The sequence below is a fragment of the Taudactylus pleione genome, unplaced genomic scaffold (genome assembly GCF_031769625.1).
Source record: "Taudactylus pleione unplaced genomic scaffold, aTauple2 ptg000135l, whole genome shotgun sequence".
Classification (NCBI taxonomy): Eukaryota; Metazoa; Chordata; class Amphibia; order Anura; family Myobatrachidae; genus Taudactylus; species Taudactylus pleione.
Genome location: NW_028284537.1, coordinates 477,279 through 504,030, shown reverse-complemented (window position 1 = coordinate 504,030; position 26,752 = coordinate 477,279). Strand labels below are relative to the sequence as shown.

Sequence of the window (26,752 nt, the reverse complement as noted above, 5' to 3'; positions counted from 1 at the left end):
GCAGGTAAGTGACCACTGGGCCACCAGGAATGATTTTCATCATTCTAACATGTCGTCATTTCATGTCGACATGGCCATTGTTGACATTATGACCATGTCGACATCCTCATGTCAACATTACAAATGTCGATGTTATGACTGTCGACATATCATATGACACCCCTTGCTGGCAGCCACGGAAGCCTGATTTACGTACTACTTTATATGAGCAATGCAATGATTTTACGCCAGCCGCCATCGTTAGTATCAGCACGTGCATCAGCTCCTTGCTTGGTGCATGAGAACCTGCAGAAGCAGGTGTCCCTTTCCGCGTGCGCACGACTCAGAATCGCGCAGAGCTTCGGATGCAAAAAATGACTCTCCCATGACACTCCCGCAAGTCAGGGGCATTGTGTGCGATTGCATTGTCGCCGCCCAGTTCACGCCACAAAACACCCTGTTTCACGAAAAGACCGTTCTGGCCAAGGTCTGTTCGACTCGGAATAGGACGGCCATATGCAAAAAAACAAGTGAATTTGCATTTGCCTGTGCACGCTGTATGCGAAAACTCGATGTCTGCATCCGTAAACAGAGATCCGTCCTCAGAATCGCCCTTGGTGGGGCAGGTATCGTGCAAAAAGATGGCAGTGCAAGATACCATACCCGCATGGTTCTGCCAGTGGGAGTGGTAGAGGTGGTATTTACATTGCAATTTTACCTCTTGGTGGCGTTATTCTTTAATGCAGCCTAGACATTTAACCGAAACGGGCAAGCCCTCTGTCCCAGGAACAAGCTGCTTACGTCCAGGTGCAAATGCTGCTACGGTATCTCCCCATGCTTTCCAGGGAATCGGTATGATATGCCGGCGGCTGAATAGCCAGCGGCTGAAATCCCGACAGTGGAAGGCCGCATGGTACAGAATGCCGACAGCGGTAAGTAAGTACTCTAACCTACTCCTTCACCCCACCTAACCCTAACCCTCCCTTAGGGGTGCCTAACCCTAACCTCTCCACCTAGTGCCTAACCCTAACCCTCCCGGGGGGATGCCTAACCCTAACCTGTCCCATAGCGGTGCCTAACACTCCCCGGGGGGTGGCTAAACCTAACCCCCTCTTCCTCAGGGACACAGCTGTTGCTTACCCATCCGGATGATTGGGATTGCAGCGCATCGAGAGGCCGACGTCGGTATCCTGTTCACCTTCGGGATATCGGCGCTGGCATATTGCCGGGCGTCGGTATATCGACACCCGGCATTCTGTCCACCGGCAATATGACTGCATCCCCTTTCCGGTATGGCTTTAGCCATGAGTCTAGAACAGGAAAAGGGCTGTAGCGTTAAATAAAAATTATGGCATCGGGGATTGAGCAATGAGTATCTTTAAAACTGAATAGGCAAGTATTGCGGTGAGGCATATTTCTCCTAGGGGGAGATGGATCAAACTTTCTAAAGATTACAGATGGAGAAGTTTCTTATAGCATCCAATCAGCTACTAGCTACCTTTGTATAGAATGTACTTGATAAATGCTAGCTAGAAGTTGATTGGTTGATATAAACAACTTCTCCACTTGTCATGTTGTCTGTGGAAGAAATGCCCCCTAAATGGCTAAGACAAAACCACGGTGCCCTGAAGATATTCCACCAATGCTGAGAAGCAGGCAGGTCTCTGTTCTCCGACATGTGGTCCTTGTGTTATACAGCAGGTCATTATCACGGGATAGTTGTCAGACTGCAACTCCGCTATCACTTCCCGCACAATTGTGCGCAACTATAAGGGCTTTTCATTTGGGAACATATGGCCTGATTCAGAGCCGGACGCTATTTGCGCTCGCTCGTTCAGAAAAAGGGGCCGGATATTTAAATAGAGCGCTCACTCTTTGCGGTCTGTTGACGCCTCTATGTCTGAACGAGCGAACAAAACATGCGCTTGCTTTTTTTTAAAAAACGCCCCCTGGCCGCTCGCATCCTACATCATCTCCGCTATTTATTAGATTAATCGAGTACATCGAAAGGCGTCTGAACTGCTCGCAGTGCTTGTGGTTGGATTTTCCTACCGCAATCATGCGAACAGTTCAGGCTAAGAAACAACCAAGTGACGTGGTCGATGACGCTGCTTTGTTAATTATGCACACCCTTAAAACGCCCGTTTTGACCGTTTGGCAGGCCTGCGTTCGGATCTCCACTCCCCGTTTTCAAGCACCTTCCCCTGTTACCACCCACAAACGCCTCATTCTGTCACTCAAATTAGCAGGCATTCGCTATTTTGCGAGCACACAATTTCCGACCGCAATGACTGGTTCGCGCATGCGTATTACAACCCATACACATGCGCAGTTGTGCAAACATCGCTCGGAGCGAACGAGCGGCCGCTTACGAGCGGCTCTGAATCAGGCCCACAGAGCCCATGATATGACTCCTCTGACTGATATGGTAGGGTAAAATGACTGAGTTTAAGGCTGTGTCCTTGGCAAGAGAATATTTAACATGGTGCCAACTATTTTTTCCATTTCAAGCCGTGCCAGTAGGATTGCTAAACGTAATAGCTTCACATCTCACAGTCAATTATTAAGTTCAGGAATGTAGCACAAAGGACTGTAGAAAATCAACTTTAGTCACCTTCTCTCTAGGTGAAATGTAATATTATATATTTATTGCTCTACATGCATATACAGTATGCGCACTTATATATAATAATAATGTAAATGCGAACTTGTGCTAATCTGGTGGAAAGAACTGAGTAAAATCCAACCTCTCATAGCTCTCTCTCTCTATAACATTCTAAATCTTTGCGAAGGCTTTCAGTTTTGTAGCTTGACTACCATGACCCTACACAGCTCACGCAAAACTTACGTTTATTCTTCTGCATTACTCAAACACTTCTCCGACTCCCAAAGTAGCATTGCTACTTTACTACCCCACTTACTCTACCACTAAGCACTTTTTGCCATTGTGATATGGATGGATCAATAATCAACTTGTCTCATATAGCTTAACAACATAATCGAACTTCATATACCCTATAGATTGTGTGCTTGTCTGTATGTCAATACTCAGCCTTGTTTTATTACTGTGGTACAGGAGAAGTGGTGGGGGGGCATCCAATATACTATTAGGTTATGATCTCCGGTACACTTTAAGTAAGCTGCTGTTGGCTGTGGGATAGATAATTAATTTAGTGCTAGAGGCGGTGACAGGACATCAAATATGAAATGTCAGAGGATCATTCAGTAACGTAGGCCAAGGCGGATGGAGAGGGATCTGGAAAGAATAGATAAGTTATTGCACAGAGTTCCTGATTCAGAGCCGGACGCTCTGACAGAGCGCTCGCTCTGAATCAGGGCCGGCCCTCTGGTTTTTTTGAGCGGCCTCCTGGCCGCTCGCATAGCTGTGGGTGACCACCCACAGCTATAGCGAGCAGCCAGGAAGATGGTCGCGATGGTCAAGACCATCGGGCTTGCGACGAGACCCTTGTGGTAGGGTCTCGTTGCCGCAAGCCCTGGAGTGCTTTCGGCTCAAACCGAGCCGAAAGCACTCCCACTGACTTCACTTGTGATGTCAGTAGGGCCTGCCCCAGACGGTAGGCGTTCCCATGGGAACGCCTCTGTCTGGGCAGCCACGCCCCCCGCACACCCACCAAAGGGGGCATGCTGTCACTCAACATCGACAGCACGCCCCCTTTGGTACGAGACCCGGAGCGACGGTTTGCCCGTCGTTATCCGGGTCTCGCGCATGCACACGACGGAGCCGGCTCCGTCGTGCGCATGCACACTGGGCCACCATCGACCCACTTGCGAGTGCGAGCGGGTCTGAATCAGGCCCAAAGGTCATACTGTAACATACAAAGAGCTTATTAGTTTCCCAGGAGAAGTAGCATCGATAGGAGCAGTGGGCAAGGGATTGAGCCTTGCGGTGCTGACTGGAGAAGCAAGCTGGAGGTGGATCAAGAGAAACAAGCACTGAAGGAGCAGTGATAGGTAGGGTGAGACTCAGGATAGATCAGTGTCCTGAAAACCTAGGAAATGCTGCGTTTGTAGTAGAAGTGAGTGGTCCGATGTGTCAGGTCCAGCCGAGAGATCCAGGAGAATTTGCAGTGAGCTGTTGCTTTTGGATTTAGAAAGGATCAAATGATTGACTGAGACCTTGGTCAGTGCAGTCTCTGGAATGCTGGGAACGGAAGCCTGAAAGTAGTGTGAGCAGGGCCCTCGTACCTCTTTGTCTGTCTGTTTTTACCCAGTCTTGTTTCAATACTGTTCTATTACAGTTTCGTTCCCAATAGTAACGCGCCACTGAATATGCTGGCGCTCTATAAGAGACTGCTAACATATGATAAATAGCTGTATGAGGCGAGTGTAGGCCGGCCCATGGAGATGCCTGGAACAGTACAGTAATGTGAGAGAGAACTTGGGTCACAATTGGTTTATTTGACTCCGGGATAGGAGTCATTGTTGCATGACCAATTAGTGATGGAAAGATACCAGCAGAATGTCATGTTAGGATGCTAATGATGGCTGAATATAGATTCATTCTGATTATTCTCTGATAATTGAACAGGTGACGCTAGTTTCATGTTATTGTTTCCTCGGCTACTCATGAACTACTTTAAGTTTTTTTTTTTCCCTCATAAAAAAACTTGGGTACATAGCAATTCTGACAGTGCCTCTGAATTACTGATAGAGGGAGAATCCGGAACTCATATATAGAAGGGATGCAGGCAGGAAGCCGACGGTCGAATCCCGGCAGGGGTCTAATGACAGGTGTCAATATCCCGATGCCTGGCATTTTACCTATGCTGGGAGCCCGATGCCCGGCATACCGATTAAAGGTAAGCCGGGTGCAGACAGCTGCGGGGGGAGGGTTAGGTTAGGGGCTCCCGGGGGGAATTTAGGGTTAGACACCCCCCCGGGAGGGTTAGGCTAGGGAAAAGGGAAGGTTAGGGTTAGGCACCCCCCCCCGGGAGACTTAGGTTTAGGCTGCGGGGAAGGGGGGGTTAGGCACTTGGGAGGGAGGTTAGGATTAGGCACCCCTTAGGGAGGGTTAGGGATGGGGGTAGTTTAGTGAATAGTAAAAATACTAACCTGTCGGGATCTTCACTGCCGGTCATCCAGCGTCGAGATTTGAACCGCCGGATGCATTTCATGCCGATCCAATATATAAGACATAGGACAATCTACTACTTATTTACATGTTTTATACTCTAACTGGTATAAGTGCAATGTTACCTTATTAATGTAAGTATCAACTGCATATGTCAAGAGACCGGGGATATTCCCATATATTGCTATAGGCCCTGTGTAGAACATCAGATTTATTCACCCCTCTTATGTGTTATGAGCTCCTGTATTCCTGACCTCTAGAAATCGTTGACTAATACAAATTCGTGGCTCCGTGTACGACCTCCTCCACGTCCTAACTGCCAATATTGGCTTTTTATAGTTGCATTAAATTACAAATGAGTGGAGAGGACAGTATGTTCCAAAAGCACCTTGTCCATCACAGCAGCCAGTGCTGGGCCGCAAATGCAGCTTTCCAAGGAATATAAAAATAATCTGTGACAGCGTGTTGTAAAGTTATGTGCCTGGCAGGGGTACTGTAAGCAAAGCAAACGGATGGATCTGACTTATGCGGGCCATACACTAGCATGATTTCGGGCCGATTGCCCGATTTTCGACGCGTCCTAAGATGAATCATGTAGAAAGCGTGTATTTATTAAGAAGGATACGATCCGATGCGCACTCCCGCAGCTCCTAAAGCGTATCGTATCGTGCAGCCCATATGATCTGTCGTACTCCGATCGCGCGTATATATTTGTATATTTGTACATGCGATGCATCGTGAGGCCGACCGGCTGACATTTTGAAGAAGTGTGTGTTCTTTCAGTGACCTTCCCTCCTAAACTGCAGATCGATCGTATCGTGAGATCGTATGTTTGGCAATCGTGTGGCCGGGACTGCCAGGGAGCTGCCGGGGAGTTCAGGGGAAATCGTAAGATGAATCTCATCTTATGCTGGTCGTACTAGTGCAGGAATGGCCAACCCGTGGCTCCTCCAGCTGTTGTAAAACTACAAGTCCCAGCATGCACTGCTTCAGTTTTGCTATTAGGGAATGCTAAAACTGTAGCAGGGCATGCTGGGATGTGTAGTTTCACAACAGCTGGAGAGCCACAGGTTGGCCAGGCCTGTACTAGTGTATGGCCAGCATTAGAAGGTTGCATAGAAATGTGGACTTGTATCTAACCAGCAGGTGGCAGCACTGTCACATTGTCTATCAACAATATTTCAGGCAGGAAAAGTGATGCTTGTAAAATGTATCTGTATTATATTATTATTATTATTATCATCATCATCACGTTTTTATGCGTTTCATGACATTTGTCCTTTAACTGATAAGAAAATGCAAAGAATAAGAAAGTAAAACACATTTATTAGACAGTAGTAAAAAGTTATTTGAATAAAATGTAATATTCACACTAAGCATCTGACAACTCTTTGAATAAATGTGTTGATGAACGAAACCTGAATGTTTAAGAGGATGAAGTAGTAGCTCCTGGGTGGAAGCATTAGAGCAGCTGAGTTGCTGTTTGATGGATAGGGAACACGGAGTGCAACATTTACGGAAACTGGAACATTGGATAAAAAGTGATTGTACTCTGCAGCAGCCAATCTTTATTTCCTGAATTGATCTATAATTTTGGTAGCATATGATTGGTGGTTATTAGTTAAGGGACCCATATATCAATAATTAATCGGGCCAATTCTGCGGTCTGCCGATGATTGTGTAAAAAACAAACAAAACAGTCGACACTGTATCAACGATTCTGCCCAAAAATTATCGGAATCAGCGATTTAGTATTTCCAACATGTTGGAATTTTGCCAAACATCGATGAATCGGAGAAACGTATAAGAGATCTGGCAAGTGGTGTATGGACTACATAGTTGTTTTCCCTCTGATATATCTGCCAGAGAATGTGAGGAAGCAGCTCCTGTTTCCTCTCTTAACCCACTCATTGCCATCACAGGTTTACATCTGCTCCACTGTTCCTTCCTCACTAATGCTGATATTATAGGCAATAATACATTAGGGCACCACGGATGGTGTTATGGTCCTCATTACTGCCTCACAGCGCTGAGATCTTAGGTTCAATTCCCACCACGGCCCTAACTGTGTGGAGTTTGTACATTCTCCCTGTGCCTGCGTGGGTTTCCTCCGGGTACTCCGGTTTCCTCCCACACTCCACAAATATACTAGTAGGTTAATTGGCTCCCAACAAATAATTAACCTCAGTATGTATCTATGTGTGTGCATGTGGTGGGGAATGTAGATTGTAAGCTCCGCTGAGGCAGGGACTGATGTGATTGGGCTAGAAAATTCTCTGTAATGCGCTGTGGAATATGTGTGTGCTATATAAATAACTGCTAATAAATAGGATTATGCAATCACCCCCTTCTAGTAACTGATTTGATACATCTTCCGAGTAAACACCAAAGGGCAAAATAAATCAAAGGATTTCATCACTGTTTGACATTTTGTTAGACTGAATGAATTTCACTGTAATAGACCCATGGAGTGCATAACATACCCACATAAAAGAGTGCATTACATATGGTGTGGCTTCAGTGCTGCTCCGGCACTGCCCTAACATCAGATTCATGCTAATGTTACATTTTCACAGGTTTGCACTTTGCAGTGATGTTAGCTGTGGTTTAATGCTCCCGTTTTTTTTTATTATGGTGGCTTAAACTTAGCAAAACAAGGAATGGACGAAACCAGGAATGCCATGCTTCTCAATGATGCAGCGTCTGTGCATATAGGAAAGGAACAAGGGTGTTTTTACGAATGTAACAGACTGCCAGCTGCGGGTAGCAGCAAGATTCTGGCGATGTAGACGCTAGAATTAAAGCTGCAATTTTGACTTAACACAAATTGCCCCTTTAAATCTAGCGGTCATATCTTTGAAATCTCGCCGCTGCCCATAACTCGCAGTCTATTACATCTGTAGTCATTTTGACATTTCTCTAAATTTTTCTGTCGGAAATGTGTATTTCTGTCAGTGAGGCAGTGATGTGCTGCTTCTCTGTGAGCAGTGCCTCTGTGAGAGATGTTATTGTTTACACTTGTGGGTTGATACGGCTGCCGCTTTGTGATGGGGTTTTGATGACCGTGAAAAGTAGATCAGGTGTGAGGTGTGCAGTCATTGGGAAATAATGCATGGTCATGTGATCTAGTGTGTCAAATCATGTTGGCAGTATTTTTTTTTTTAATACACCACACCATTTATATACAGTATATATAAATGCTGTATGCTGCTGGCAAAAGGTTAGAGTGCATGCACAGCTAACATGCTTGTATGTGCTTAGTAATCTGAGCGGCCGGGATCCCATTTTGCGGAGTAGCTGATGGCGTCGGCAAGTAGTGGAGATCAAAGTATTTTGCTGCTTCATAAATTGATTCAGTCCGTCATCCCTATGGTCTATGGGAATGGCGTTAAACTGTGTCAGCTAGGGTAATGCTGGAAAAACCACTGACTTCTCCAGCATTTTTAAATCGGAAAAAGAGGTGCTCAAACTGGCTCTTTATAGCTTCTAAAATATGTTAGTTACACAAGGAAAACCTTCTTTTTTTTTTTTTTTTAAAAGGACAATTTTTTTTAATTTTTATAAATGACAGTAATTGGCGTAGTTTTCCAAGGATATCTTAATACACAACAAGACATATTAGCCTAGGTGGGAACTTCTGACACAGAGAGATTGACAGTGTGTTTTATTTGCTTAATGGATGCATGATTTAAGGTTAAAGTAATTAACAGCAGGGATGGGGACTAAACAGACAGATACTGATTTATTCAGTACTTGTTGCAAGTTGCAACAGTCCCTGTCTTCATTCAACATGTATAATCTCTCTGAAGATTCCAAACTATGCAAGTTATGGTGGGTACACACCTGGGCGACTTGTCCGCTGACCCAGATATCTGCAGACTGAGCGGCCGTTAGGTAAGTTCACTGACATATCTTCTATACATACAAAACCCCCGATGCACTTGGTGATATAACGTTCGTCGGCTGATTGAACGACATATCACATAGGGTGTACTGGAGATGTGCGCTTCGGTCTTCCTGAAAAACTTAGGAGTCTTGAGTCAAATCAAGACCTGGCTTGGATTATCTTTCGAGAACTGAGTCCCGGGGCCAAGTGTAATAGGGTGAGAGTTTAGAAAATGTGAGAGTTTAGCAGTAAAACTCTTCAGTCTGAAAAACATGCAAGTTTGCATGTTCTGTGACTTTATTACATTGGCTGAGTTTAAAAATGTGAGTTTTCTCTCACATTTTCTAAACTCTCACCTTATGGCCAGTTTCACATTTGCCGGTTTTGACCGGCCAGGCATGAATCGGGCGGTAGCCACCCTGGTTTCTCCAGGCACTGTGTGCCTTTCACAAGCAGCGGCTTTGAACCGCTTTGTATATTTTTTTATTTTTAAAAAACCAATTGGGCATGTGCAGCAGCAGCAGCTGCCCGAGCCCGGCCGGCAGAAGCCAGTGTGTGTGAAAGGAAACATTGCTTCCTTTACACCACTGGCGTGCAGGAACGGCACAGGCACGGCAGCCGTCCTGCACAGTAGATATTTCCGGCTGTAACACAGCGACCGTGCCGTGGCCGTGCCGTGTGAATGGACCCAGCAGATTCCCTGCTTTACTATATTTCACAGCAGGCTAAAAACCGGGCGGGTTTTTGCCGCCCGGCCAAAACCGGCAAATGTGAAGTAGCTGTAATACATTTGGCACCCGGTTTGGCTCTGCTGCAAGTTCGGAACTCTGATTTCAAAAATTAATTTCAGTTTTGGATTGCATGTAAATAATTACATGATTTTAGTTGTTTTTATCAATTTTAAAGAAAACCAAATCCCAACCAAAACATTTCAGGGTGGTTTTGCCAAAACTAAAACACGGAGGTCCACGCACAGCTCTAGTGTGTACCCAGCATAAGACCATGCCCCGGTCCTTCAGACCCACTTCCTGATCCACTCATGTCATTCCCATTTCTCTATAGGGCACATAAGCTTTCTGGTAGGTCCTATCACGTTTGGTTTCTCAATAATCTGGTCTCTCAAATCAGGTAACAGTAAGTAACTATAGTAACAGTGATACTTTCCTCTGGGTCTGATCAAGTATGAAGCCCAGGAACAAAGGAACTAACTCAGCTGTTCCAACTTAGGTGGTACAGTCCCGATTTGTCGACCACAAAAGGAACTTGGTTTACAATACATAGGGGGGTATTCAATTAGGCTGCGAAAAGTCAGAATCGGAGATAGATTATAGCCGATGAAGTCATTTTCGCATGTTTTTCAATTATCCCCGTATTCAATTTCAAAGACTTTTCACAGGTTCGAAAAGTCTTTGAAAAAAACGGGGATAAGTTTTCACCATGTTTTACATGGCGAAAAGAAGTGCAGATTTGGGGTTTAGGGGTGTAGGCTTAAAAAAATGAGCCTGCACCCCTGCTAATGTCATATAAAAAGGAACTGTGAAAAAATTAAAATCGAGACACCCCAAAAAATGAACTTTAATTTTGGGGTTTAAAAAAAAAAAAAGTGTTTGAAAAAAGTATTGAATTAGCGGTATAGCCTCAAGGGGGTCCCCATGTATGCGGCAGGTGTTTTCTAGAATGCAGGTGCTAGCGGCAGGTGCATTTTTGCAGAATTTTGAAAAGTAATTCTAGGGACGTAAAAAAATGCTTACCCCCATTACCATGTACCCCAAATTTGATGGGACCACTTAAAAAAAAAATGCTCTTCTGCATCACTTCTTCAATGTCGGGAAAAAAACACCTGCCGCGGCTATTTAAAACCCCGACTTTCTTTTGCAGCCAAAAACGGGGGTACCCATGGTGATCCCCCATGTCTGGACAGCTTTAGGGGAGTCCTACAATTAATTCCCGAAAATTCCCGTTTTTTTTCGTTCCTCCCAATTCGCCGGGTCCTGTTTTCGCTGATTTTTAATTGAATACTGGGATAAAGCGGGCGCGCGCCCGATACTTTATCCCAGGAAAAGCTCTGATGTGGAGCAAAAAGTCCAGCACGGACTTTTCGCTGCCATATTGAATACCCCTCATAGAAGTGGACAGGGCCATATTAAACGGGGCGTGTTTGGAGGATTAGGGTGCGTTAAGTGAAATGGGGGCGTGCCTTGCACAGATCAGGGTGGTGCTTATTTTTTCCCCAATTTTTCTCTTATTGGGGGAGATGTATAAAACCTTAAAAAAAAAAGATAAACTGGAGAAGTTGCCCATAGCAAACAGTCAGATTCTAAATATCATATTATGGACTGTGCTAGATCAGTGATAGCTTGGAGCTGACTGGTTGTTATGGGCAACTTTTCCACTATCTCTCTCTCTCTCATTTGATACATCTCCCCTATTAAATGTGGGGAGGAATGGTTATGATCTAGTGTAATAAGCTTTATCTTTTATTATTATTATTTTAATTTGTATTATTATTTTCGTTTTATTTCAGAGCTATGTCAAATTAGCAGTATTACATAATAACATTGTGATCAGTCCTCCTGAACTACCAGGGTCCCAGGCGTGGAGAGGGGGATTTTAGATCAAAATTAAATGTTAGGTGGAATTAGTCATTAGTGAAATCAAAAATGGGGCAAAAATGCCGTTGGGTAACTTTATCACTGGTGACACGCACCCAAGAATGTCTGAAGTCTACTGTTTTTTTCCATTGTTAATTGCTACATTTTTTTTTTTTGCGAGTATCACAGTCAGTGACTTGTCTTCAGCAGCTAATTAGTACGATTACTACACAGCTGCATTAGCCCCTGAACAAAGGTTTTTCTCCTGGTTTAGCAAAAGGATCAGACACTTTGGGAATGTCGTGACCTGACAGGTCTTAAATAACAAGGCGATCTTTACCTCAGAAAATCGGCTTGTGCGCCCTACAAAATCATTGTTTGATCTCCCCTTCAAACAACACCGTACCTCCTCCTGCTAAGGTGCATTACACGGAATAAGGCGTCAACAAGGCGGATGAGAGGACGGGCAATGGGAATCTAAGGGGTAGCAAATTATGAAAGATGGATTGTTGGAAATAAGTGTTTGCAGCAATTAGTCCTATGATATCCAGATTTCCTTATGTGCTGGCAGCTCCTAATTAGCAGCAGAATGTGACGATGGATGTGGAATTGTTTGGGAAATATCAGGATTCTGCTTTGCAGTGAGATGTCTGACACTGTCTTAGTGAAGCTGTTAAGGGTCTCTGAGGTTTTCTAAATATACCACCTTGGTAAGAACATCAGCACAAAGTTGAAAAGAAAATCTACTGACTTCCTGCCATAACCATCTGTGGAAAGCTGAACTGGTGCCTGTGGGTATGTTGAATGGCTTGCCCATGAGTGTACACTTGCCGCTTGCACAGCGGAGGCAGACAATTTCTGGGCTGGTCCATTTTGCATAACTAGGGCTGAGCCCCATAAAGACCCATGCAATTTTTTTTTACCTAGATTCTATTACTTTCATTAGGGTGTGTTAGTTGTTCCCACCTAGAACTTGATAGTCAAACTTGCCTACCTTGAAAATCTCCTCTCCGGGGGAAGCCCAGGTGGCCAGTGATGGCGATGGGGCCGGACTATTCGCATTATTAGGCCCTGCCTAACTATTATAGTATCAAGTTCAGGTTTTATTCCCTCCATCCTGCCTACTTTACTAGGATGTGGGTGGAATTTGGGAGGAGTACCCACTCTTCTGGAAGCCCGGGGGACTACCTGAAAAATCGGGTATCTCCTGCAGGTTTTGGGAGAGTAGGTAATTATGTTGCTAGCGCACACTTGCCTACTCTCCCAGGACTGCCGGGAGCCTCCCGAAAAATGGTGAACACTACCGCCACAAAAGTGGGCAGTTCGGGGGAGGGCGATAATGAGTTTCACGCTGAATCGCGCCATCGTAGTCCCGGTAATATCAGCATTATAAAGCGCGGCCGGGATGACGCGACCGCGTCGGCATGCCCCCGCTCCGCCTGCTTAAACCACCCCCACCCTCCCTGCTGAACCGACCTGGCAGACCCCTCCCGGAGGGGGCTGGCCAAATGTCGGTAAGCATGTGTTAGCGTAGGGTTTCGGTAAATTTACTAAAGGTTCCAAAAAAGAAAAGTGGTGTTGTTGCCGATGAGTTTTCAAGAATGTACTAGATCAATGATAGTTAGCCTCTGATTGGTCCTATGGGCAACACTTCCTTTTTAGAACCTTTATGAAATGCGACTCATATAAAAAAACATGCATTGATGAAGTGAGTACATACCTACCTATATCCGGGAGACTCATGAATTTCGGGTGGCTTTGCCAGACATATGGATGCCGTCCACCTCCCGAGTGAAGTGGTCAGTCCGGGGCATGTATGAGCCAGTTTAGACCAATTAAGTGCCACTTTTTCAGCTGTTCATACATACATATATACATACATACATGATAACATACACTATACATATGAGAGGTGTGAAATCACATTTTCGTGAATAAACAAGAGAGAATGAAAGGATATGTATCAAACCTCAGAGAGATATAAAGTGGAGAACACCAACCTATCAGCTCCTAACTGTCATTTTTCAAACACAGCCTGTAACATGACAGCTAGGAGCTGATTGTTTGGTACTTTACCAAGGTTTGATACATCTCCCCCTGAATCCTGCATGAAGAGTGATGCCGTAACGTCTATACATACAAAGTGAGAACATACTACTTTTTACGACTCTCCTCCTGACAGATCCTGGAGGGGAGGTCCAAGTGGCAAGTGCGGGGGGGGGGAGGTGTCGGAGTGTGGTGACATGACCGGGATCCTTAAGGCCCTGCTGCAAAGTGTCGCGTTTTGTAGTATTGAGAACTACACAGAGATGTGATCAAAAAAAGCAGGCGTTGTCTGGGCTTATTATCCCTGGCTGTCCTCACTATCTATGTCGCATTCTGGTGGATCGAGTATGACTTCCTGCACCTTGTTCTCAGTGCGTTATGTGAAAATAAATACAAGTAAGGTGTTGATAAGTGTGTACAGTAATTAGTCTGCAAAGGAAAGAAATGGCTGTGTTTGCACCTGATTGTATTGCTTATGTTACACTGCATTATACAAGCCAGTGATCGGTGAACCTTATAATGACCATATAATGACCAGGGCCAGCCTGCCAGCTTGTACTTGTAGCAGAGAAGAGTTTTGCTGCTTTCCTGTATGTAAATGTTTTTTAATTTACATTTTTTATTTTTTTTTAAATGGGTGCAGAACCCTTTAAACATGCTCATTGCACTCTGACAATATCCCCCACTAATTGGGAGTCTATCTCTTTGCCTTTTCACAGCAGCTCAGCAGAGCATCCAGGAGCTTCCAAGCCTCCACTAAGCTCCTCCAGCATGACATCACGGATTCTGCTACGCCAGCAACTCATGCGTGAGCAGATGCAGGAACAGGAGCGTCGTGAGCAGAAGCAGCAGCAGCAGCAGGCAGCTCAGTTCATGCAGCAGAGGGTACCAGCCAGTCACACACCAGCCATCAACGTCAGCGTATCATCCAGCCTGCCCGCTCCTGCCCAGGTACCAATGGAAGTTCTCAAGGTACGTCCCTTACTCTCCACTTCTGGGCTCACATTGTTGAACTGACGCGGGTTGTAAGGTGCAGAGACCTAGGAGCCTCAATCAGCTTCATTACGCTACGATTTTAATACGTTGCTGAACGTGCTGTCGCATTTGGTCGTGGAACCGGCTTAGTTTTACATTCATCGGTGGCCTCTGCATTTTTGTTTTCAATTTTATTTAAATTGATCTCTAAACTTGTAACAGGCGAGTGTTTGCAGTTTGTCTCTCCCGTATAAATGACTGCTAATCATCTATATAGTAGCAACTGCTCCTGAGTCTGCAGAACTTTGCCTTGTTCCAAAAACCAACCAACAGACAGACGTTAATACATTGTGAAGAGCATCTGACACCAAGAGCGCAAGAATGGATTCAAAATTGGGTCTACCCTGTATCAGACTTTTACTATTTGTAGATATATCGATGTTTAAGTAAACTCTGTTCCTGCAAAGAATTTCTCAGTAACTGTAACTGTACTTCGCTGCCTGGTGCCCAGATATCAAGATAAAATGAGACACTTGCAATGCGCATAGCACTTTCACGCTGGGGAGATTTGGATCCTATTTTTGATGGAGCGTTCCATCCCCTGCAGAGTTAAACTCAGTTTTTTTTAAATTAACGGATCTTTTAGCGTTTGTCTGTGCCATGTAATGTTATGTCATGTAGGTCGCTGAATAGAGAATCCGAATATATGCAAATGCTATAACTAGTACTGTGGCAGAGAATGATTCGGAGCAGGTTTATGCCACCTGCGGCTGTCCGTCTGGTGTGGAACTACAAGTCCAAGCATGACTTGCTGTTCCACACCAGCGGGAGAGTCTGAGTTTGCATACCCCTGATATATGAAATCTCTATCACCCTATTTGTGAGCTATGTGCCCTAGGGACCTTACAATACAATGTCCCGACTTTTCTTACAAACCCTTAAAACTTTTAGGACAAACCTTTAAAACATACACTAGTTGCTACCTGCATGGCCGATTGCTCCTTGCGGTCTCTGCGGACGATTTAATTATAAAGTCTGATTAATATTAATTATCAAACCATGATGATCAGGTGCAGCTGTCTTATGTCATTTCCTTCTACAGGTCTGGCTGTTCCAATTCTTCTTTTCAATGTGTTTTTAGAGTGAAACTTAATTATGTGGTTTCCAGTTGTTTTTTTTTTAAACTTTTTCTTTTTTTTTAAATTGTCCAAATAACCATTTTTGCTCCTTTATTTTTATACCTTCCCCCCGATGAGTCGTGGCCCGCAGAAGCGATCAGTAGTCGTTAGATGGGAATCGGCAGGAGCTTGTTAGCAACTGGGCACCACGGGGATGTGTAGCTTCCTAATTACCGGAAAATGCTCCGTGCTTAAGAATAGATTTAATTTCACACATTGAGATTTAGTCCAAACAAAGTAATACACAAATAAATCTTTATCGGGAGGAAAAAAAAAACAAAACTGAGATCAGGCTCCACTTTCGAGACAGTAAGAAGCATTATTTGGGAGTGGCGGAAGTACGTGAAAAGCAGTTTTATTCATCGGAATCTTGCGCATTTATTTTTGATTTGTTTACTCTAGAATAATGTACAAGGAAAGCAGTTATCAAATGGCATATTTTTGTAATTTGAGGCTGGGCATGAAAAATTAAAAATTAGATTATTTTTTTTAATGTGACTAAAGTGGAACTAAAGCTAAAATTAAAACATTTTAATCCGCTGTAAAAATAGATGATCTAAAAAAAAGTCGCTTGAGAGAGAGCATTATATTTTGATTAGATGCTAATAGAAATGTAACGCAACAGCAAAATAGCTTCTCTTCCTTGACAATATTAGTCATAAAAGGTTTAATCCATAGAGTATTAATACCCAGCTCCTGAAGTGTACCAGTTTGCCAGTCACTGGACTAGATAATCATCCCTACTGATGGTCAGTACCCTGTCATTGCTCCCTTTTGTGCTGGGACAGTAGGGAGTATTCCGAACTTTGACACAGAACGAGAGGCTGGATTAGTGGAGCCAGGGTACCGCTCAGTGATCAATAAACACTTGTAGAGGAACTATTTGTCAGCTGTCCCCAAAAGCAACGTTAGGAGAGTGTAAACGTTTTATATTTATAATGATCTTTTATGTCATATTTTTATAATTATCTAGTTAATATTTTTTTTTTTAGTGAGGTGCTTGCTGTATGCTGCCATATAAAGTATATTTGAATGTCCACTGTCTACTCTAAGGGGATTATGCAGTGTTTTTCTACAGTTGTACCACAAATCACAGGCATAATTTGTGTTCTTTATGAAAATTGCAATTGGGACCAGGGGCCTGATTCAGACCCGCTCACTATCTGCGTACGCTCGCTGGATGCATATGCAAATTTGTCAAAGTGACGCCACGGGAAGCGAACGCTCGCCAAGGCATAAGCACGGCCACCATGTCTTAGCGAGCGGCCACTTTGTCTGAGCGTACGCCCAATCGCACAGGCAGAGCCTCCCACCAGCACACGTCATCTCCAGGAAGTGTATTAAAACATTGGTACATTGAGCACCCGGGATGCTAACGCAGTGCTTGCGGTTGCTTTACCCTACCACAAGCATTGCGAGGAAATCAGTGTAAAAAAAGGCAAGTGACGTGTACTATGACGCTGCCTGTTAATTATGCAACACTCAGGCACGCCTGCGTTCGCATCTCCAACCCCCCGTTATTAGTGTCCTGCCCGTTACCATCCACAAACGGCCTCTCCTGTCACTCATTACCCTGGGCTGCCTTTGCTGGGTGAGCGAGAGGGTTGCGATGGCAGCGTGTAGTACGCACAAGCGCAGAATGAAGCGTGCGCATGCGCGTACGCAGAACATTGTGCCGCTTGCAAACACACAGCGCGAGCGAGCGGCTCTGCATCAGGCCCCATATTCAAAGCGGCAAACTATATTAAGATGCGTGCCTGTCGGCAGTAGTACCATATGCGCAAGGTTTATTCCAGTCACGCATGACAGACACTTACATCCCACTTGCGAACATGTTTTTAACCGTTTATTATATTTGTAACAAGTGCATTAGCAATTAAACATCAAAACTGCTGACAACTCTCTATTACAACCTAAGCATTACCCTGTCTCATATACAGTATACACACACACACACACAATAAGATTTGCTTACAGTACACGCTCACACAAATCATAAAATATGCCCAGATGGAGAAGAAATCGCCATCAGTGTCAGCGGTGCTTTTGCAAACAAACAACCAATTACAAGCAGGAGCAATCTTCATCCTTATACGCTATTTCCAACAGCTATGGCCAGGGGGGGCAGCCGCAGACACCCCACCAGCGCTATACTGACCTGGGGCTGGGGGTGCAGCTGCAGTTATCTCGCCAGCCGCCATTATTGTCTAGCCTGTCGGGCAGGGGGCGTTTTCCTCTCTTCCCCCTGAATGTCCAGTACGATGATGTCACTATGTCACTTCCAACATTTGAGAGGAGCGCGGAGAGCAGCGAGTCTGGCCTGCCGCGGCCCTCACTCGATAATCGTCTGATCGGCGACCAAGATACGTCTTTGTATGCATTCGCTGGGATTTACAAAGCCAACGGTGGGCGTCTCGATACAATTCCCGGCGGCGGCGGCGTTTGTATGTTTCTGCACACCGTCATGTACAAATTCGCAGCATACATCTCTGAAGCAGGCCCTATGAGCAGTAGACAATCTACTTTTTAGCAAAAATATGTGGTACTCCTAGGGCCTGATTTAGAGGGGATCGCTGTTGTATTCGCTTTTGCATCTGGTGTCAGAGTCACAGCTGCATTAATATGCAAATGCTGGTATCAGCCAACCCCTGGTGTAGCAGCCAGCGTCTGCATGAGCAAGCAATGAGACGGACACTTTTAGGGGTCAATCCAATTGTGCGCAATAATCTCACCGGTGTGAGTCATCGAGGCAATGAGCGCACTTTACGGCAGCCCGGATTCACCTAATATTGCTCGCAGCCCCATAGGGCTCCAAGCAAAATTAGGCGAAACCAGGCTCGGGTCGGTTAGCGAAGGATGCGGTGCCGTTGCCGGCGTTTAAACACCGTGGCAACGGCACATCGCAACCTTCGCACTTAATTGGAATGACCCCTTAGAGTCTGTGCGCGCTATAACACCGCCGGTGATCAGGGACACTGTCGGACGCAATCTTCACTTGTGTTTGCCTGTGTCCTCCATTTTGTTTTTCTTATGCCGTGCCAGAGGTCCATAGTAACTGGTCCATGACATGTTGAGCTGTAATTATGAAATACGTTCCGTAGGTAACTGCAGAAAAAGAGGTGCCAATGACAGGGAGCGGCAAATGTGAAAACGAACGCCTGGTTGCTAAGGCCATTACCATATTCTCCTTGCAATTACCTGTGTAACAGTTTTAATGAATGCCCCCAATGAATATACACTTGTGCAAGAAACCTGAAGTGTGTTTCAAAATGAATATTTCTATTAATTAACGGTTTGCTAGTAATAGCAGTGAATATTTGTGTTAATGAATGTCCAAAGAGAAACTACACTATATATTGGCATGGTGGGTGCAGGTGGTACACCAGGACGGAGTTACTGGTTTCAAAAATCTTGAGCACATGCTTATGAGTAATAGAGGAGTATATTTACTAAAGTGAGGGGTTTTAGAAGTGGAGATGTTGCCCATAGCAACCAATCAGATTCTACTTATCATTTATGTTGCATATTCTAGAAGATAATAACTAGACTCTGGTTGGTCGCTATGGGCAACATCTCCACTTCTAAAAATCCGCACTTTAGTAAATAAACCCCTAGTTGTGGGTTAACCACTACAGCTTTACCCTCATCTATTATTCTATATACTGGGAAAGACTTAGGGCCTGATTCAGACCCGCTCGCAAGCGCATAGCGCTCGCAAGAGGGTCGATGGCCGGGCAGTGCGAAATTCACTCGCTTCGGGGCCCGCTACAAACGGGGCTGCTGTCGATGTTGATCGATAGCTTGCCCCGTTTTGTAGGCGGGTCGGGGGGGGGTGGCTCGCCAAATGGAGGCGTTCCCGAAGGAACGCCTGACGTTTGGGGGCGACCCTACTGACATCACTCGTGATGTCAGTAGTGAGCTTCCTGCTCTATTAGAGTAGGAAGCTCACTGGGACTTGCGGCAGACGAGACCATACCACAAGGATCTCGTCGCCAGCCCGATGGTCGCAACCATCACCTGGCTGGTCGCAAAAGCCGTGGGTGGACAAAAAAAAAAAAACGCCCTTCAGACCAGCGAGCGGGTCTGAATCAGGGCCCTGATGTTTGCATGTTTTAAATAACTCTCTCTGATCACATTTTATGCTGTGATCAGAGAGAAGTCAGCTCCCAACTGTCATCTCACAGGCTATGCTAGAAAAATGACAGTTGGGAGCTGATTGGCTGGCACCTTATCACTTTTCACTGTGGGGCCTATTCATCAACACTAAAATAAAGTTTTTAATGACATTTTCCTTAAATAACGTTATTTTGGTATTCATGAACACACTTAGCACAGGAGATATCACTGATATCTCCTTGCTAAGTCCCCCTGCGTTAATTTCCACACTCCCCATACATTAGTACGGGGATATGGAAATTATGGTGTTCATCAAATTCCGAAAATCATGTATTTTCGGAATTTGATGGAGTTACTATTCGCCACTGTGAGGTGGCGAATAGCAGGTGAGACTTACCTGTTATCAGCGTGTGCGGGTCCACCGGCGTCTCCCTCCGGCACTCTGGTCTCTCCTCTGGTGGCTCCATCTGCTATGCTGACATTGTGTTCTCCAGGCAGAACACAATAAAGTTTAGGAAAAAAAACAAACATTTTTTTCCCCCTAAACAGTAGTGTGCTCTGCTGGGAGACCATGTGACAGCACAGCAGACGGAGCCGGAGGGTGCTGCGCGGACAGGTAAGTGCTGAACCAGGGGGGTGGGGGCACTAACTTACCGCATCTGTAGGCAGTGCTGCGCATGCGCTGGTTTTTACAGATGTAACAGCGTATGCGCAGCACTCTTTCCAGCTGCGGTAATGCAGTGTAGTGAGGGAAAAGTATCTATTTCCCGAAAAGCTGTCATCGCAAAAATTACAGCTTTTCGGAATAGATACTTATGGAGAGGAGGAATGTTGAATTCCTCCTGTAATTAGATAGAAATCCTTGCGAGTTCTAAACCTAATTACCTCTATCGGTATTTTAGGTATAATGAATAGGCCCCTCTGTCTCCTAACACTGCTTACTAAATAGACCCCTTAGTTATTACTTGCAATTATTATAGTTGGGGAGCCAGTTTGATGCGTCTCTCCCCATAAAGTGCTGCATATACAGTATGAACAATAGTATTATTAAGATGTTTTGTTGAAAATGTGCTCCCCACCAGCATTATTGACAGGAGACCTAATGCAGTGATGATAAGGCCTCCGGAATCATTTGGGGGCCTATTCACCATACCTAAACTTTCTCTGGAGGTAATTAAGTTTAGAACTCGCATGGAGTTCTACCTAATTACCAGTACTCATCATTCCTCCTTCCCATAACTATCTATTTCGAAAAGCTGTCATTTTTGCGATGGCAGCTTTTCAGGAAATAGATAGTTAGCCCTATCTACACTACCTTACCGCAGCTGTAATCAGTGCTGCGCATGCGCTGTTACATTCGTAAACCCAGCGCATGCGCAGCACTACTTACAGCTGCGGTAATTTTGTGTGTCCCTCATCCCCCCTCCGCTCACCTGCCCCCCCTCCCCTCTCCGCTCACCTCCCCCCCGTCCCCGACTTACCTGCTCGCGCAGCAGCCTCCGGCTCCGTCTGCTATGCTGTCATGTGTTCTCCCCAGCAGAACTCAGTAGTTTAGAAAAAAACGTTTTGTTTTTTTTTCTAAACTTTATTGTGTTCTGCTAGGGAGAACACATGACAGCATAGCAGACAGAGCCAGAGGAGAGAGGAGAGTCCAGAGCGCCGCAGGGGGACATGCCCAGCTGAAAGCAGGTAAGTGTTACCTACTATACGCCACCTCACAGTGGCGTATGGTAACACCATCAAATTCCGAAAATACATAATTTTCGGAATTTGATGAATAGCCTAATTTACATATCCCCGTACTAATGTATGGGGAGTGTGGAAATTAACGCAGGGGGACTTAGCAAGGAGATATCAGTGATATCTCCTGTGCTAAGTGTGTTCATGAATACTAAAATAATGTTAATTAAGAAAAATGTCCTTAAAAACATTATTTTAGTGTTGATGAATAGGCCCCTTGGTCTGGCCCTGTGAGCTTTTTTCTGCTAGCCTCATCTGGCTAGCAGGGTGCTTAGAATGACACCCTGCAGCCAGACTCTATGCAGCAGTGCCGCCTGGAGCATCCTGAGGACACTTCAGACGGTCACACCGCTGCCCTTACAGCTCCCCGGAACATCCTCAAGATGCTCCGGGCATTACTGTAATCACTGACGATTGTGGCCCCGCCCAAGTGTGACGTCACACTGAGGGGACTGGCCTGCCCCGAAACCCCGCAATAATATTATATATATCAAAATGGCCCTCGGCAGAAAAAAGGTTCCCCACCCCTGGTCTACAGGCAGCACTAGGACCACACGTGGCCCTCTGAGCCTTCAACTGTGGCCACAATCTCCTTTCTGCTTTGTTGTCAGATTTGTATGCAAATTATAGCATCTAACGCTTGTTTAAGGCCTGCTGATATGTAATTACAGATCAGGGTCTCTTTCCTTGATTAAGTGGTCTATTTATAAAAGGCAAAAAAACAACAACATTTTTCTACAGCATTTTAGCTGGAGAAAGCAATAGTTATAATTTCCCCATATGTACAGTAGGATACATGTGGATACGTGTGCGTTCTAACTTAAGTGTTTACAAAGTCCGATCTTGTCGTCACATTTATTCATATTCTATGATAGTTGATAGTTGGCTCATGCGCAGTCTGAAGTCGGCTGACTGTGTTTTGCGCATGTGAAAGCCAGTATTAGACTACTACAGTCTGAAATCGTCTAAACTGGGTTGTGCACATTATTGGCCTCTTACCGGCTTACACATGTGCAATGCTTAAAAAAAGGAAATAGGTCTCTTCACATCGGCATTAGGCTGCTGCGGGGTGGCAGAAACTAACTCACCAGAGCGTTACTGTAGTTTTATGCAGGGAGTTGCTAGGGGTGTATCTAGGGATCTGGCACCCCCCTCCCCCCATAATTTCAGGAAGTGCCCCCAGCAGTAGTCCCCTCTATGCAGTGCCCCCAGTAGTAGTCCCCCTTATGCATTGGCCCCAGTAGTAGTCCACCCTATAGAGTGCCCCCAGTAGTAGTGCCCCCTATACAGTGCCCTCAGTAGCAGCCACTCCCCCCCACCATAACGCGTCCCCAGTAGCGGCCCGCTCAATACAGTGCCCCCAGTAGCATCCACCTCCCCCATGACGTGCCCTCAGTAGCGGTCCCCCCTTCACAGTGCCCCCTTGTAGCCACACTCCCCCCTTGCTGTGCCAAAAACAAAACACACACACAGAAAAAAAAAAAGCAACTTAACTGATCCCCGCTCTGCACTATGGGATGGGAGAGACGCCATGTCTCTCCCATCACCCGCTGCAGGGGGAGCCGGAAGGCAGAGCTCATGAGTGAGCTCCAGTCGGCTCCCTCCGTGGATGCAGCAGCCAATGAGAGTCTGTCTGACTCTCATTGGCTGGCTGCTATAACAAACAGGCAGCCGCCGCTGGCGGCTCTATGTTTGTTACTGTGTAGGGTCTGCCCTACACTTGTGGGGACTAGCGGGGCTAGTTCAATTCCCTGGGATAGTCCACCCATTGGCTGCTGGTGCCACTGCCGGACGGCGCCCCCCAATTTGGGCGGCGCCCCTGGCGAGTGCCATCCTGGCCAATGGGCAGATACGCCTCAGTGTCCTTCCATGGTCCCGTACCCAGCTGCACGCTGCTATGCTCTGCTAGTAAAACACTCTGATTGGCAGCTTGGCAAACAGCGGCACAGTAAATATGGGGTGTAGTTATCAGAGTGGTGGACGGCATGCACTGACACTGAAAGTCCGACATGGGACTTAAGATAGGCGTTGAAATACCGACGCCTATCTTAATCCTGACGCCAGAATCCAGAAGGACGACAGCCCGAACGAGGCAAGTCTGGGGCACCCTTAGTGTTAGCCGTGGAGGGGGTTGTTAGGTTTAGGCAGCGTAGCAGGTTAGGGCTAGGTTTTGGGGGGGTAGGTTAGGGACCCCTAGGGGGGGAGGGTTAGGCACCACTGGGGGGGGAGTAGGGTTAGTCACTAAGGGGGGGAGGGTTAGGTACGAAGGCGGGAGACTTAGATTTAGGCACTACTGAGGAGGGTTAGAGTGCGTGGTGGAGAGGGTTAGTGTTAGGCTACAAGATGGGAGGGTTAGGGGCAGAACGGGGAAGGGTAAGTTACCAACCATCGGGATGCCGCTGTCTGTATTTTGACAGGAGGCATCCCGACAGCCAGCGTTACATACCCATTCCAGTAAATATACCCCCTTGTTTACCTATTTTGGTTATTCACATAAAACAACAAAAAATGTGTTAATAGGTAGTACATAATAAAATAGTAGCACTCTCTATGACTTGTCGCCTTTACGCAGTCCGTGACCAACTTGCTCTACAGGAACATCCAGAAAATAATCTAATATGGGAAGACAATTGGATGTCCGTTATGCTCGCTTTGATATCACATTATGGGCCTGATTCAGAGCCGGACGCTCTGAACGAGCGCCCGCTCTGAATCAGGGCATTTATTTATTTTTTTGGTGCGTCCTCCTGGACGCTCACATAGCTGTGGGTTACCACCCACAGCTTATGCGAGCGTCCATGATGACGGTCGTGATGGTCAAGACCATCGCGACCATCAGGCTTGCGACGAGACCCTGCGGTTGGGTCTCGCTGCCGCAAGCCCTGGAGTGATTTTGGCTCTATCAGAGCCAAAATCACTCCCACTGACATCACTAGTGATGTCAGTGGGGCCGGACCCAGACGGTAGGCGTTCCCATGGGAACGCCTCCGTCTGGGCAGCCACGCCCCGGCACGCCCACCAAAGGGGGCGTGCTGTCCCTTACCATTGACAGCACGCCCCCTTTGGTGCAAGACTCCGAGCGACGGCTTCCCCGTCGCTCGCCGGGTCTCACGCATGCATACGACGAAGCAGCCTCTGGCATGCGCAATTGGGTACCATCGACCCGCTTGCGAGCGTCCTGCGCTCGCGAGCGGGTCTGAATGAGACCCTATATTCTTATGTATTCATCTACCAATCAACTCATTTTTGTTACCTACGAGAATGCAAGGCAGTCAAACAAGCTCTGGCTTTTAAACATGCCTGTTAAACGGTGATGTCAGAACAATAATCACCTTCTTAATAATCAAGTTTTCAAATATCTGCTTTTCCTAAGTGAAATAAAATAAAGCACAAGTACAGTGTATAAACGCTTCTGAGATTCCGGGTGTTATTTAATATTATAATACAGTGGATTTGATATATACTTATGCCTAAATATATTTTTTTACTTGCAATCTAAGGAGTAGATTCAAATGTACTGCCACAAAACTTGGTGCCCCTTAGTGAGTAGCGTATGTTATCATTAGTGGTTATCCACTCACTAATCATTTCTTGCCTTGACTACTGTAACCTTTTCCTCACTGGCCTCCTGTGTTCCCATCTCGCTCCTCTTCAATATGTTGTCAATGTTGCAGATAGACTTATCTTCCCAGTTCCACATCCAGCCACTTCCCTCCGCCAAAACTGCACTGGCTCCCATTCTCCTACAGAATCCTCTTCAAATTCCTCACCCTCACATACAAGTCCCTCTCTAACTCCACAGCTCCCTACATTTCCAACCTCATCTCCTTGCAAACTCCCTACCGCCCTCTTCAGTCTGCCAATGACCATCGCCTCTCCTCCACCCTGGTTACTGCATCTCATGCTAGTATCCAAGATTTTGCCCATGTGGCCCCCCATCACTGCAATAAGCTCCCTCGCTCCATCAGGCTGTCCCCAACCTTGCAAAACTTCAAACGTGCACTGAAAACCCACCTGTTCATGAAAGTGTACCCTTCCACCATATAACCCTGTCACCATACCGCTCACCCCACCCTCCTACCTCAGTCATCTCTATCTCACCAACTTCTTGCCCTCAGGTCCCCATCCACATGCTCAGGCCTCATGTCATCTGTCTGTCTCCCCTCTCCCCTAGATTGAAAGCTCTTAGGAGCAGGGTCTTCCTCCCTCCTGTTCTCACAGCCCTCTTCTCTAGCACTTCAATGACAGCCTCATCCACAGACTCAATGTCCATTTAGCCCAGAATTCCTCTTGCTCCTGCTAGTTGTGCAGTCACTTTTGGAGACAGGTTGCACCTGTCGCTGATTACTCCCTTGCTCGCCTTGTTTCCCGGCTGCCTATTGATTTATATATCTCATGCAACTCAAGTTTTATTTTTACAGTCACTGCACAACTTTTTCTATTGTTTAATGACATTCAGTTCTCGGAGTTTCATTCCTAATTTTCTATGCTTTATTTTTTTTTTCCTCCCTTCTTTTGTTCTTTGATTTATTGCAGTATCATCGAGTACACCTCTAGATTCTATTCTCTCATAAATCAGTGTTGCCTTGTTAAGAATTCTCTCCAGGTTGGTCTCTTAGTGCAGGAATACAAAGTGTTCCCAAAACAGGTGCATAAAATGCTGTTCTACAAAACAGCCAAATATCTCTAACTATTCATATTGGGGGCTGGAAGCCAGTGGGAGACAGGGATGCAAGCCTTGGAGGTTATTACTCCAGCCGATAAGTAGTTCAATTGTTATAGTAAATACAAGATGTTGTGACCCATCGCATTATGCTGTACAGTCTGTTCTGTATGCAGAGGAATTTTTAAAACTGTTCCGCAGCAAGTTCTGCTGCATGATTTGGCTTTCTCCCAGTCCTACCCCATCAGAATGAATTGACCATCACCCCTGCAGTTTGTAGATTCTAATCTCCCACCTAAAAAAAATACAAATTCTGCTTTTGGCGAAACAGCCGGTTCCACTGCAAAAGGGAACTTTTTTTTTTTTACCTTAAATCAGGCTCTTGGAGGTATATTAATTGGCGGTTTCTCAAAACTGACAATAGTTGTAAACAGGAATCACTGCTATTTAGTATCGTTTCCTGTTACTGTTTTAATAGTATTGGTC

General features: G+C 45.7%; 1 protein-coding gene across 11 annotated transcripts in view; it reads left to right on the top strand.

The window, feature by feature from the left end:
• Nucleotides 1-26,752, top strand: part of MITF (melanocyte inducing transcription factor) — a 281,278-nt gene that overhangs the window by 151,851 nt on the left and 102,675 nt on the right. For 8 of the 11 annotated variants that reach the window (XM_088473366.1, XM_088473360.1, XM_088473357.1 and 5 more), the window contains one exon: nucleotides 14,314-14,566. In XM_088473366.1, coding sequence (XP_088329492.1) covers nucleotides 14,314-14,566 — 253 coding nt within the window. The remainder of the gene's footprint in view (nucleotides 1-14,313; nucleotides 14,567-26,752) is intronic. The other 3 variants (XM_088473367.1, XM_088473361.1, XM_088473356.1) reach the window with 1 other exon arrangement.